The sequence below is a fragment of the Montipora capricornis genome, chromosome 4 (genome assembly GCF_036669925.1).
Source record: "Montipora capricornis isolate CH-2021 chromosome 4, ASM3666992v2, whole genome shotgun sequence".
Taxonomy (NCBI): Eukaryota; Metazoa; Cnidaria; class Anthozoa; order Scleractinia; family Acroporidae; genus Montipora; species Montipora capricornis.
In genome coordinates this window covers 47,868,137-47,883,136 of record NC_090886.1, presented here as the reverse complement: position 1 = coordinate 47,883,136, position 15,000 = coordinate 47,868,137, and the positions used below count along the sequence as shown (strand labels likewise).

At 41.6% G+C, this 15,000-nt stretch overlaps 1 protein-coding gene across 1 annotated transcript in view; it reads left to right on the top strand.

Annotated features, from left to right (window-relative positions):
• LOC138046779 (uncharacterized) overlaps positions 1-13,360 on the top strand; it is a 169,248-nt gene extending 155,888 nt beyond the window's left edge. Inside the window, exons 150-166 of the mRNA XM_068893362.1 lie at positions 1-148; positions 596-1,243; positions 1,805-1,840; positions 2,647-2,972; positions 3,103-3,322; positions 3,778-3,837; positions 4,425-4,750; positions 5,574-5,793; positions 6,182-6,226; positions 8,111-8,436; positions 9,043-9,262; positions 9,911-10,009; positions 10,489-10,617; positions 11,380-11,568; positions 12,098-12,565; positions 12,754-12,807; positions 13,213-13,360. The exon at positions 1-148 is cut by the window's left edge and continues 78 nt beyond it. Coding sequence (XP_068749463.1) covers positions 1-148; positions 596-1,243; positions 1,805-1,840; positions 2,647-2,972; positions 3,103-3,322; positions 3,778-3,837; positions 4,425-4,750; positions 5,574-5,793; positions 6,182-6,226; positions 8,111-8,436; positions 9,043-9,262; positions 9,911-10,009; positions 10,489-10,617; positions 11,380-11,568; positions 12,098-12,565; positions 12,754-12,806 — 3,513 coding nt within the window. The 3' untranslated portion in view covers position 12,807; positions 13,213-13,360. The remainder of the gene's footprint in view (positions 149-595; positions 1,244-1,804; positions 1,841-2,646; positions 2,973-3,102; positions 3,323-3,777; positions 3,838-4,424; positions 4,751-5,573; positions 5,794-6,181; positions 6,227-8,110; positions 8,437-9,042; positions 9,263-9,910; positions 10,010-10,488; positions 10,618-11,379; positions 11,569-12,097; positions 12,566-12,753; positions 12,808-13,212) is intronic.
• The last annotated feature ends 1,640 nt before the right edge of the window (positions 13,361-15,000 follow it).

The following is a 15,000-nucleotide window of genomic DNA, read 5'->3' as shown; positions in this document are numbered from 1 at the left end:
CACTCGTTTGTCGTAGCCATTGGAAGAAATACAAACCGTCGACAGCTGACTCACATTGCTTCTAGTGCACGCAATATTTACACTAGTAGCTTCAGACGACTGAATTACAATGTACGATCCATCGTGAGAAGAGTATGTAAAGCGCGAGGTAACGTCCTGCAGATTGTAGTCAAATGTAAATCCATGTTACGACGTTTTTTCTTTTTCCATTTTCAGCACTTAAGTTACTCTTCTTCTTAGAAAGTTATTCAATGAAGAGCTACCCTGTGAAAATGCTGAATTAAAGTCTTCTTTTCTTTACACTTGAACTGAGTAATCTTGGCACTGTGAATAGTGCCTTCAACACACGACATGGTATCCGAAATGCTGAAGCGCCAAGATACCTGTCTACCTCCCCCTTCGAGAGCATAGCAAGCTTCTCCTTACATGATATTATTAATTCAACGGTGGTATACTTACTAATAAGTCGGTTTTTGTTTTTTGTCTCATCGAGAAGTGAAACTTGTTCATGTCGTTTTTCATTAAATTTTTGTCTACTGTGAGTAAATAGACCACTTATGTAGCATCATTTCAGTAATGTCTTTTTGTGTCCTAGGCCCCACTGTGATACGCTTAATGGCTGTTTATCCGCTGAATAGCCGGACTGCGGGCAGAGATGTTAGTCGCCGTCGTCGTCGTAATCCAAATGCAGTACTCGGTTACGTTCGCTCCGCCCCGGGACCAGATGGAACACGAGATGGTTCGTACCAGTTCTACGGTCAAAGAAATAGCTATATTCTGTTCCCCAACCGACGTGGCTTGGACACCATATATTCCATTACACTCGCAGCTTGGATCTATCCTGAGGGACGCGCGGGTCCTATCTTTAACTACTTGCCAAACGGCAAGGGCGTGCGTTTCTCGATGAAGACACCGACAACGCTGTTTGTGCATTTTACGCGTCGTGATGGACGCGGATCCACACCAGCACTGGAGAGTAGATCAGTGAGGCCTTACAAATGGCAGTTTGTTGCTGCAACGTATAACGGAAAAACCGGAATGGCAAAACTGTTTGTCAATGGAAGATTCACGACAAGGAAGTTCATTGGAAGAATACGGCTAGCAACTAACTACCCTGTGAGAATGGGAGCTCGTACTGGTGACAGAAGATACTTCAAAGGACGAATCTCGTGCATGCAGGTGTATAATGGACCTTTATCCCGATCACAGCTAAATTCAAAGAGCCGACGGTGCTTTAGAAAAAGTAAGTTTTAATGATAATAATTAAGTCCTAGGCTTGACTTGTTTATAGAGCGGTTTTCAATTGAGTGTCGAAAGTAATTAGCGAATTGCTTCGGTTTTTCATTACTTCACTCAGTGATTGGTTGAAATTTCTCGCGCCACTTTTACAACCAATCAGAACCAAAACCAATCATGGCTCGCGCGTACACATTTTCCCGCGCTTTGTGTCGGCTACGTGTAATTACTTCGAGTTTTGATTGGTTTACTGGGTTGTCTCCGTCCTTTTTGATTGGCCAAAGTAATTACCTTGGTTTTGGTTTTACGACACTCGATTGAAACTCGCTCTAAAAAACTAAACCAACTAACCTGAGGACAAATTAAAATGTGATACAAGGAACAGCGCATTTTTCGTATTTTTTTCTTTACAACTATTACTGGTGGGTATATGGCGACAAATTCGTTGAATCATTAAAGGAAAAAAGCTACACGACTGCAAACTCTTCCACAAAGCAAAATTCCGAAAGAAATTTTAAGTACGAAGTAAGCCATCAGTTTATATTTACTTTTTTTATTTCCTTTTTAGCTCCACCTAGACCACGCCCACGTCCTTTCGGCGGAGGTAAGCGGAAATGAGATCTTGACAGAAGCTTTTTCTTTTCCATTTTCTCAAGTATCGCGAGAATTGCGTCCGACCGAGTCATAGGACGCTTTTCCATTGGACAGAACTGACCGGCCAGACTGGGCATTTGGAAGGAACTAACTCTACAACGCGTTTAAAGTAACATACTTCCAGGATGATATATACTCCTCTAAAAAAATGCTAGGGATAGTCACGCAAGTGTTCCTTTAAATTGTTGCATTTTCAGTTTGCAAACAGATTGGTCTGACCGGCCAGTCCTGACAAAAGGAAAAAACGCCCAAAGTTAGCTTCGTCGTCCCATCTGGCCTTAGTTGTTCGTCCTGGGTTAGGTCCTACGACAAAATCTCTAATTTGTTACAGTATTTATCCTGTGATGGTATGCCCTCATCATTTGAGGGTTTGGAGCGGCATCATTCCTCCAGTTTCTAAAATTAAGATCCAAGACAAAATAATGCTGTTAGGAATTAAGTTACTTTTATTCGACCCTCATTTGATAGCTGTCTCGCCGTCGCTCGCTCTCTCCTCGGAGTTCTGTTTATTCTCATCGTTTATATATAGATGAGCTCTGGGGCGAAATGCAAAGAAAGCGCGCGTTGGACACAGGATCATCGTGCCCCTTGTCCTAGTCATTATTATTTCACTTTTTTCTGATTCTCGTATAAGGAGCTCGAGCCTTTTTGGAAAAGAGAGCAACCACTTTTTAAATTTCTTTCTTGAGTATTTTTCCTGGGGTTAACGTTGTGGCCAATACAAGAGTCCGTTTCACTTTCTTGTTTCTGTCTTAGTTTGCCGGAGACGACTTGACTTGGCTTTCTTGATTGACGGCTCTGGCAGCATTGAAAGTTCTGGTCGTGGTAATTTCAAGCGATGCATTCAATTTGTCAAGGACTTGGTTTCTCGATTCGTCATATCTCGTCTCCGTACTCGAGTTGGTGTGATATTGTTCTCTTCGCGCACATATCTGATACTTGATTTCAACCACAGTACAAACAAAAATCAAGTGCTAGGAATTATCAGCCGAATAAGATATCCGCGTGGAGGAACTAGAATTGGAAAAGCCTTGAGTTTTGCTCTGCATCGATTATTCAGACGAAGCAGGACTCCACTGAAGGTAACATTCTATGGTTGAATATGCAAAGGTTCTATCAAAATCTATTAACAGAAAATTTTGGCCTGCGTGAAGTTTGTGGGAAAACTGAGTATTTTAATATAGACTTCGCAAACATTTCGTTTTTCTTCAGAGCCTCGTTGTTATGACGGATGGCATCTCACAAGATTCAGTGCGTTGGCCAGCACTCAAATTGAAAAGCCAAGGTGTGCGAGTGTTTGCCTTGGGTATCGGTAGACGATACCGAAAAAATCAGCTTCTGCAAATAGCTACGAACAGCCGACATGTGTTCACCGCGGACTTTAGAGGCTTAAGCCAGGTGGCTCGAAGAATCTCAAGCAAAATATGTCGAAGTAAGGTTTATCCGTTGTTAGACGTTTTACGTTCTACTGATACAGTGTGAAGGCTTATCAGCCAGTTACTTCATTCATTTATTTGATCTTTTATTATTCATTCATTCTTTCCTTGAGAATCAGGAGAGGCTTGTTTTCCCTCTTCAAACCAAATCTCATCCTACGAGAAGGGGTGGGATGAGTGGGTAGTGGTTCATATGGTAATAGGGCTACAGCTTTACCGATTGTAATGAGTCAAGTTAAATCCTTCAATTTTTGGACCGGGTTTGAAGCTCTCTTGTAGATCTCTGCCGTCCAGTAACATTGAAAGTAGACCTCTCTGACCCACGAGTACATCAACATCAGTACATCTGTACATCAACCATTTTGTAGCCCCCCCCCCCCCCCCCCGAATTAATAAGCAGTTACCTCTATTAAATTTCTGATTGCAATGTTAACTCCAATTATTTCCATAGGTGAACCGTTACGTGCACGGCCATTCCGACCAGGACCATATATAAAGCCATCGGGCCCTGGTAAGTTTTCCATGAAAATTATCGGAAGTCTACTAGCGTTAAATTTTGTTTAACGGAGCCTTACAGCGAGTTTGAATCGAGTGTCGTAAAACCAAAACCAAAGTAATTACTTTGGCCAATCAAAAAGGACGGAGACAATGCGATAAACCAATCAAAACTCGAAGTAATTACACGTAGCCGACACAAAGCGCGGGAAAATGTGCGCGCGCGAGCCACAATTGGCTTTGGTTTCACTTCTGATTGGTTGAAAAAGTGGCGCGAAAACTTTGAACCAATCACTGAGAGAAGTAATACAAAACCAAAGTAGTTCACTAATTACTTTCGACACTCAATTGAAAACCACTCTAAATAAACCGTAGGTATAGGTACCTCTATTTCTCGCTGTCGCTTTAGCCATTATATGGATCGAGACTGAAGTGCAAGATATTTTAACTTGGCCAGACGCACAGTAGAAACGTTTTTTTTTTCCATTATAAATATCTCTTCATATCGAACTAGCCCAAATTTTTATGACGTAGTCGAATTAGTCAATGTTCAATTCCTTGAAACTAAAACCTAGGAAGTGAGTTCCTCTGTCTCTTTTTTAGTTTGCCGCAGACGTCTTGACCTGGCATTTTTGGTTGACGGTTCCGGCAGTATAGAGTCTTACGGCCGAGGAAATTTCCGACGGTGTCTCAAATTCGTCAAAGAAGTTGTAGCTTCTTTCCACATTTCTCCAAGACAAACTCGTGTTGGTATTGTGCTGTTCTCGTCTCGCGCATATCTAGTATTCGACTTTAGACGTTACAGAGACAAACGGAGCGTTTTGTATGCAATCGACCGCATTAGATACCCGAGAGGAGGCACCTACATCGGACGAGCCCTGAGATTTGCAAGACAGCGCTTATTTACAACTCGCTCAAAAGCGCGCAAAGTAAGTGTGCCTCGAAATACATTCTTTTTTTTTTTCTTATGCGTATTCCATTTTCTGCCAAGAAATGAGTAATTAGCTCATTAGTCAATTAACTGACTGCAGCCCTTCCCGCTCTGTCAGCAACTGAATAACATGCACCTTATTCAAAATGGCCGCCATTTTAGCATTCTTTTGTTTGATCGTAAATTGGCCATTTTGGCCTCGCTTTCGAACGTAAAATTGAAAAGAATATTTAAAACCTTGAATGAGGCTAAAAGGGCCAATTTGCGATCAAACTAAAGAATACTATAAAGGCGGCCATTTTGGAACAAGGTGTACTCTGACTGACTGATCGACTGCATGACTGTGACAAGTTTATCCGTGCAGAAGGTCAACAGCGAATTTAATATTAGAGAGCTTTAGATTCTAGGACGAGAACTACTGCGAGTACGAGATTTTCTCGTAAAACGACAGTGAGCACGCGCAAACCAGCGTCATTTTGGGGGGAAAACCGTGAGACCTTTGTCATTTTATTGCGAGGTTTTGCAAAAATATCGTCGTATCAAAACAAGCTAACAACGCGATAGCAATTTGGCATTTTTCGATCAGCAAAAAGGCTCATTTACCAGCGATAAGAATAACTGAGCAACCTATACTGTTAACGAGTAAGATTAATCGTACGGGTTATACAATTTTCCAAGTATTTTCGCTGAAAACGGGCACTACTCGTACTCGTTCTCGTCCTCGTCCTAGCACTTGGAACAATCGGACCTCAAGACCTTATGGCGTTGTTACCATTGCTTTTGCTTTTGTTCACCTGTCACAATGTCTTATTTTTTTCAAGGTGCTGATTGCGATGACCGATGGTATTTCTAGAGACTCGGTTGTGGGACCTTCACGTGACCTCCGAAACGCTGGCGTACGTATTTTGGCTCTCGGCCTCGGTTCGAGATACAGAATGTCTCAGCTCATTCAAATGACGAACACCCGACGATACGTATTCAGTGCCGACTTCAGATACCTCAGCAAAGTGGTGAGGTCGATCAAACAAACGGCTTGTGGAGGTAATTTGCAATGTTCCTACTAGAGTGGTTATCATGTTAGCACGAGCTTCATCCGCAATTGAACTTGTAAAAAAAACTACAAGGATTACGATTTTGCAAACGTTGGCCGTGTACTGGTACATGTTCATATCCGTGACTTTAACATCTTCAGTTCCCGTCTGACCTCGTACCTCAGTCGGTAGAAGAGCGGTGATCTAACCCGAAGGTCGTGGGTTCAATTCCCACCTTGGTCAGAGTTTTTCTCTGTCCTTGTGTGGGCCCATTTCAACTAGTAGGGCTAACGCTCAAGTGGTTTATATGGGGTAGAAAACTAGCACTTCACATTACACTCCAATCAGTTAAGTCTTGTAAAAAAACTACTCGACTCTAACTTGAAACGTCGTTTTAGGTCGTCTTCCTCTTCCGGGACCAATACCAAGACCCAGTGGTTCAGGTAAGTCTCAGACCTCACAGAGTCAATTGTAAATATAGCCCTTAGTATTAATTCAAGCGTATGAAGCATCCCCCTTGTTATCGTTCCATAAACCAATATTCCAAAGTTGTTTTATTTTGCTTCATGCTGTATCTATATATCCATCACTCGCCAGAACTCCTTGACTTCTGTCTGTTTACTGCTTAATGTGACCTCATGCACCATCATAATCCTTCTTTCAAATAGAGCGACTTTTATATGACTTTGAAAAATAAACGTAAAAACAGAACGTAAACAGAAATGCAAAACATTTAATTGGCTTATCAAACAACAACAAACGAGCGCGAATTTTCATTGGCTTAGCGAACGTGGACACAAATAACGTCATCTCTCCATGGAACTTTCTGGAAAGCGAACGGCATTTCGCTTTGACGTCATTTGAAACGCAGTAATGTGATTGGGGAATCGAACTGTTTACTGCCCATATTAGGAGTTTCCTTGGCGGGAATAAGGAGAAGCTTTGTTTTAATCTTGCCAAACATTGGTACGTGAAACAAACTGCCAACACTTCTTCAAGGTCATACGAAAGTCGCTCTATCACGATAAGCAAACCACATTTACTAAAATGAATAGAAGAGATCACAACACCGAGAACTTCTCTGCCCTACTTAATGCGAAACAACGTTCCACAGAGTCTGTAAACTCTGAGGTTTGTTTGTCGGGGCCTTTATATAGTCCTTATTCGACAAGACTTGAAAGTGTAACATTTGAATATGAGTGATTACAAAGGCCGTACATTTTCCTTAGTTATGGAAAGACCCTTGGGATTAGTGTGGCCATGGTTGTGACCCGCGAGATCTCCACAGTAAAGTTCAATGCCGCTGACTTGTCGGCGGTCTGTGGGTGTTGTTCTTAGGCATTGACTCCAATACAAGTTGCATCTCGTCCTTGCCCTCCTCAAATTTATCTGATATACACAATTGATAATTTGCTCTGAATTGTTTATATCAGATAAATTCGGACACAGTGCCCCAGGACTTGTCGTAGCAGAGAAAAAAACGAAGATGAAATCATACCCGTAGATAGGATTTGAACCCGGATTTTCAACTCTATAGGAACCGCTTCACTCCGTTCCACCACTGAATATCAAGACACCGCTCTGTCAATAAAAAAAGAGAGATGTATTTAAGTCTCCCATAGAATATTATTGCTGAAGAGTAATTAGGCCTAAGCTAGATTAATTAATCAACATTCCCAGGATCGAGTCCTATGTCCATACACTTGGGTTGTTTCCCACAAGTCCTGGAACACATTGTCCTAAATAAACAATAATAGTCACAATTCAGAGCAAATTGGCAATTGTGTATATCACCTGGGGCCGGTTGCTCGAAGCCTGGTTGGCGCTAGAGGTATCAAAACCTATAGGTTTCCATGGTATTTAACGCTGGTTAGCGCTAACCATGCTCCGAGCAACCCGGGCCAGGGGCCCGTTTCTCGAAAGTCCCGAAAACGTTTCGGGCCCGAAAAGCCATCTGTGAAATTGCCAACCGCTTGTTTTGGAAGGCCGATCTTTTAACATGTTTCCAAGGTAACAAAAAGAAAATAACTGTGAAGTTTGACGAATTAAATGCTCTCCGTTCTTGAGTTACAAAGAGAATTGTGACACCCGAAAATGGCCCGTAAAGTTTCGGGACTTTTGAGAAACGGCCCCCAGATGTATTCGGGATGAAGGATGGGTTGATATAAGTTTTCCCTTGCGTAACGAGTTTTTGGAAACAGGGAGACTGAAAACTACTGTGATTTCTAAAGCCATCGATCGAGGACAACGTTTTAATTCCAATGCTAAAACTCACCTTGGAAAACACAAATTACTAACAGCATTTGCTTTTTATTGCAAATTCCTAGTTTGTCGCAAACGCCTTGACCTGGGATTTTTGGTTGACGGTTCTGGCAGTGTCGAGGCTTACGGGCGAGGAAATTTCCGACGATGTCTCCGATTCGTCAAGCAAGTTGTAGCATCTTTCCACATTTCTCCGAGACAAACTCGTGTTGGTATCGTGCTGTTCTCGTCTCGCACGAATCTGGTGTTCGGCTTCAATCGTTACAGAGACAAACGCAGCATTTTGAAAGCAATCGACGGCATTAGATACCCAAGAGGAGGCACCTACATTGGGCGAGCCCTGAGATTTTCAAGGCAGCGTTTGTTTTCAACTGGATCAAAGGCGCGCAAAGTAAGTGTGCTTCAAAATATTTTTGTATTTTTTCTTTCTATTGCCTTATAACTGTTCCCTGACCCGTTTAGAAATGATTATAATTAGTTCTTACATCGACTCTGTCACTGAACTACCCGTTTACGCACTAACCTATCAACTGAGTGACTGACTTAAAGTGCCCATAACCCTTCAACTTGTTATGTTTTTTGAATCCTGATCTTCTTACGAGCGCTTGAAATTACTGAAATTTTTGATTTTTTTGCGCGCTATAAGCCCCGCTGGACAAATTATTGTCTCGTGGGCTCATTAGGAACGAGCAAAGGAGAAGCGTCCAATATTTGACACTTTTTTAGCAGTGACGTAAGAAAGGAACATTACAGCAACTCAAGCTTGCACGATGTCCTTTTATTGCGTCACGCTCGATAAATAGACACATTTGGCCGAGTGGGGGACTAATGCGAACGATACGCGACTCCCTTCACTTTTAGCGCTCGTTGACTTTTTCAAAGATATCAAAATCGACCCAAAAAAAAAAAAACATGAAGGGTTAGGGGCACTTTAATGTGATGTCATCGCTGCCCCCTACCAGTGTTCTTATATGTTAACGATATCCTCTGTCCCAAGGTGCTGATTGCAATGACTGATGGTATTTCTAAAGACTCTGTTGTGACAGCATCGCGTTACCTCCGAAATGCCGGCGTGCGTATTTTGGCTCTCGGTCTCGGTAAACGATTCAAAAGGTCTCAACTCATTCAAATGACGAACAATCGTCGAAACGTGTTCAGTGCCGACTTCAGAGACCTCAACAGTGTAGTGAGGTCAATCAAACGGACGGCTTGTGGAGGTAAGTTTAAATATTCCTACCAAAAGGGCTTTTTTCCTGGTAAACAATATTTGCGCGGGGTGTAGCCCGAGGCCCTCGTTCATTGGTACGTTTGTTTGCGGTGTCTTGTTTATTTCGATTAAACAGCTTGTTTAATAACTTCTAAGTACGTAAATCAATTATCCTTGATTAGCATGGCCAGTAACGTTACCTATTAACTGAGTTGGAGGTAAATAAGTCAGTTTCAAGTTCTCGTACTGTGCTTTTGCCTTTTGAGGTACACTGTACACTGTAGGATCCCGCGGTCGTCGACGTCCATTACCATTTTGGTTCCTCAAAACCGCACAATGGATCCGCCACTTCTTAGAACTCAGTGATTGGTTCAAAGTTCTCGCTCCACTTTTTCAACCAGTCAGAAGTGAAACCAAAACCAATCGTGGTTTGCACGTGCGCATTTTCCCGCGCTTTGTGTCGACTACGTGTAATTTCTTCGAGTTTTGATTGGTTTACTGGATTTGTCTCCGTCCTTTTTGATTGGCCAAAGTAATTAGTTTAGTTTTGGTTTCACGACACTCATTTGAAAACCGCTTTATACTAAGACTGGTTGTTACACAACAGCACCACCGATAATACTTTTCTGTTGTTTTTTTGTTTCTATATCTAAAATAGCACGGAGACGCATTCGAGATGAAGAGGAGCTTGGAATGCGTGGCCTTTCCAAAGAAAATCACATGGGAGGGCGTGAAGGAAAAGAAGAGAGTATAAGAGGTATCTGATGAGTGTGAATAAAATACATTGCAGTCACCATCGGTCTTCTCATTAGTTAAAATCGTAGTGTTAAATGTAGAGCAACCAAGAGATGAGCGAATAATTTGCCCACAGATTGTTCACTAGTCCTTAGGTTACCTGCGTTGTACATTATTGCCAAGGGGTGCCAAAGTTGGTTTTTAGTCACACCTTGTTTAATTTGCTTGTGTGAAGAGAAGTAAACAGATATTTTTTCACTGTTGACTTCTCCAAAATAATGTTTAGTAAGAAGGTAATAATTGACGTTGGTTTTATGATATCCATATAATCAAGGAATCAACTGCCGCTGTAATCACCTGGCTCACCCTAATTATTCAGTATATCTTAATAACCTCATCCAATACTAAATCGCTTATAATCGTATCACGAAGTGGTGCATATCACATAAATCAGGAATGACATTAAAACTACAATTATCGGTCTGTTTTGTGTTTTTGCAGAATTTGGAAAGGACAGGAGCGAAGTTGTTGACACGCCCAACGGGTTCCGCGATCACAATGGAACAATGATGAATAACAGCATCAGTCGGTTTTATATACGAAGTGAAATCGCTAAGGTCAAAGATGAAGGTGAGTTTATACAACAATTGGTTGAGGCCGAGCATTACCGTTGTATTTTCTGTACCTGCGCTTATCTTAGGCAGCAACTGCGAGTCAAAATTTAGGGGAGGGGTAATTGTGTGGGACACCTAAGGCCTTACCTTTTCGTAACATCTTAATTTTTTTTCTGTAGTATCTCTGCGTGCCGGAATCCTAAATCCTCGAATCTGATTGGCTCATAGCGTGCTCGTAAATAGTCCAGATTTTTGCGATACGGAAAACGGTCCGTATTTCCGCTAATCTCGGCAAAAGTTCACAAGCAAAGGCCACTGTTACTCTTAAACAACTTCCCGAAAATGACGGAGAAAATGGAGGAGAAAGAAGAAAATGTACTCAGACGAGAGTGTACACAGTGAAAGTGATTTTTTTCTATCGAGAGGAAGAAACCTTGAGCAAAGAGAAACAAATAAATAGGTTATCGTGGTCGGTCCGTAAGGGAAATACCTGAGCCCATGGTCTTGAGTAGGGCCCGAGGCCGAACTAAAGACCTCGAGTACGGTTTTTTTCTCATACCGACCTCCCTTCCGGCAAATAACATATATTTATGCTTTTAAGAAGCTGTTGTGATCGCTAAGATGTGGACCGCGAGACGTGTTACATTGCAATTTGAGTAAATAAATAATTCATGAAGACAGTAATACCAAATGGAAGGAACAGATTTGTTATTGACCGTACAAACAATTGCTTTTGGACGAGAATGAACCCGGCTCACAAAACACTTTTTTCATTCAGCACTTACCTCAAATCTGAATGCAAGCCACTTGTGGTATTTCAAGTCATTTGTCAACAACTCATTGGCAATAGATGAGGTGCGTGGTCGCAAACTGCATCTAGAAGGAGGCGCTCTCGTAACTAATACAACCAAAAGGGGTCTGGTTGCTGACACAAACGGTGGATGGATGTCTCTGAAAGAAACGAATGGTTAGTGACCAACGTAATTTTAGGGATTGCCGGTAACCACGCCTGCATATTGATGGCCCTTTGTGTAATCATTTGTGAATGATTGACTCTTGAAACCGTAGCCTAAGAATTATATGGCTTGGCCTTTCCACCGCCAGTGCTCATGGCGCACAAAGCCTCGCAAGTTCACTCGACTGACCAGAAAAAGGCAGACCGTAATCACCGCTTGGTGATGGTAAAAAATAAACAAATCAGCAAGAAGTTATGCGTCAAAAGAGCTCAGCAGCACATTAAAGATCATATCATTTATTATGATCAAACCGTCCTTGGCTCACTGTATTAAAGTGAAATTCTTGCGTTATGCAAATGACTTTAAATGTAGAACAACCTTTAATTCTTGAGAATAGCATTACTCAGTATTTTTATTTCGGAGTACTACCAGCTTTGGTGTAATCTACTTGTAGCTGGATCAATAGTTCTGAACGCAGTGGGTGTTGTACCTCGGCAAGTTTAACACATGAGCCCGTTGCATTTTTTTTTTTAAATTCAGATACCTGCTTTAGTGATCCGGGGCGTTGTGCAGAGAAAGGAGTGACTGTTATGTCGTGGCTTAAGCTAAACCAAGACCAACTCAGCAACACAACAAGTTCATACGTCATGTCAAGCGGTGGCCAGTCGACCAAAGCCCGCGGCTTTGCTGTTTTGCATTTGGGCAACAGGTATATAGTGATATTAAGTACGAAAAACAAGCAGTGGAAACTGGACACACCTGTTCTTCCATCTGGATGGTTCAACCTCGCTTTCACGTGGAGGGAAAGTGGCAAACTCAAGCTCTATGTCAATGGTACTCATGTTGCCAGTGGCAACCCCGCTCTGGTTTCTAGGCCCCTGGATTTGTTTACGACATTTTACATCGGCCGGCCGAACAATTCCGATAAACCACTGTACAGCTTCCAACTAAAGATAAACGACCTAGCACTCTGGGAGAGGGAGTTATCCGAGAAGGAAATCAAATTAGGTTTGTGTCTTACCTTTTTCCATTTTTCTGTACTTCCAATATGATAAAAGCGGACTAAAACTCACGAGAAATAAAACTAGCACAAAGCGATAAATCTGGAATGATATTAGCAGGAAAAACGTCTTGTCAAGAAGTAGGTGGCTGCGAAAACGTCATTGAAAAAACAACTTTAATTTTGTATATTTCAGCAATGCAGATGCAGCCAAGCAAAGAGAGTAAAAATAAGTCCTCAGGACCATGAGGTATCATAACAAGTTTCTTTCTGTTGTTGTTTTTTTAAACTTATGACTTTGGTCGAACCATGAAAATCCCCTATGGGGAGTGGTCAATTAAGTTTGTCATTTTTATGTCAACTTACGGTAGCAATTTCCATTGAGCTCCTTATTAATCGACTTAAATTTTATTCACCTGACTCCAATTGCAAACATGTAAACAGTTGGTGTAAAGATAGCCCAGCCAAGCCAGCCCATGCCAACCACGCTATCAATCCTGGCAAACCTTCACACGTCCAACACCTTTTTCCAACATCCACAAGACAGGATAGTTGATGAGATAAATTGGAATTCCGTGTCCTGACCGGTCTTTGCTTTTCCGATCGCCGTGTTTTGTATTTAATTGTGTATTAATTTGCTTTTTTTTTTTTTCAGATGCAAATACCAAGAAAGGACTCGCAGAGGATCGCTAGACTATATTAGATTAGGTTATATACAATTACGTTAAAAAACGAGTGCATATTTCAAAAGACAATGTCTAAGCTTAATATTATTGCATATATCATCGTGCACTATAAATTAATAAATCATCATTTAGCTGAACTTTTTGTTCGTCATCTTTGGAAACCTAGTGGCGGTTCCTCTTGAAGGATCAATGACTTGTTAATGGCAGTCCATTTCGGAAACTGTTGGCATTTGTTATTGCTTCGTATTTCCCAGCCTTCGAAGAGCAGCCGCTTATTAACGACTTCTACCAGAGGTCGCTATTCTCTGCGCTGGCAGAGACTCGCGGTATCTCGGGATGACTGAGAATGCTTGAGAGACACCCGCTATTCTCGATTAATGCGTGATGGTTATCCAATTTGTTAGAAAGGGTTGAGAACTCAAAAGCCTTATATTGAGAAACTCGCCTAATTTTCCTTACTTTCTGGCTATTCTTCGCGTAAGCTTGAAGAACATAATCAAGACATTTCGCTGAAATCTATAGAACCGTTGTATATAGTCCGCGGGCGATCAGTCTTGATGAAGCTTTGCGGGTATGTCAGTCCTACCAAAACAAAAATCATAAGTAGGCGGCGATGAAAATATTGACCTTTCCCTTAATTTAAAAGGCTCGAATACTGGCCGTCCGCGAAGGTACCTACCTTTTCCTGCGCGCTTAGCTATTCTTAACGAAGATATGATATTTATGCTTTTAATTTTTTTTTGCTTACTTCCCAGTCAGTCGTTGTATCCTGGCTCAACTTAGTTCTTCGTTTGGGGCTAATCAGGAGGGATGAGAGGTTGCATAAAAATTTTTGGCTGCTGTTTCGTGTACCAGACACAAAAGAGTAACAATGTTACGTGATGCATTGTGTATTTTGATTAAGTACGCTTTCTTGATTCTCCGGTTGTATAGATATCATATTGCATATCATTATTTCACAGCTCGGTGTGTAAGAATGATTGAGTGACTGAAAGTCAGTCAGTGGCAAGAGGCCCCCACAGCTTGCACGGAGTTACTTCTATGTAGTTTGAAATACGGCAGGGCAGAAACCAGCGTCAAAATCACTGACTTAGTAAGCAAAAGTACAAGGCAGAAAGTTAGCCAAGATTGCTAGTGGCTAAATTAACAGCTGTAGTTTTCGCCCAAATACTATGTTGCTGTTTTATATACCCCCCGGCCACACACACCAAATTCAAATTGTTGTTTTGTACCAAACGTTTGCTGGTAACGTCAATTTTTTTGGCGCTTAATGATTATTTGTTGCTCCGAACCCCACTGAAGTCTTTAAAACGCAAGAGTTTCAAAACAAGCAACCTTTTTTGACAAACAGAGATGTTTTTATAACGATGCACACGAAATTCCATAGACTAAACTGAGGCTGGATTTTCAAGCACGTAGCACACAGGACGAAAATTCCAATTCTAAAGGTTCCTACTGATCATCACGAATTTTTTAACATGCCCGGAACGAGTGAAATCTTAAGCCCGGTTCCCACTTGTGCAATAAGCACCAGCATAAGCACAGGACGTTCTCAAACGTGAAACAAGCCAGGAAAATTAGCCAATACGCAAGCGTAGTAACGTCGGAGAAGATGAAGTAAGATTCAAGATGGCGTGCGAATCGTCTGTTTGTGCTTATGCTTAACTCACGCCGGTACTTACTTGTGAAACAAGCACAAGCATGAGATAAGCACAAGCACAAAAAAAGGAAAAATTCCTTTTCTTGTGCTTGTGTTT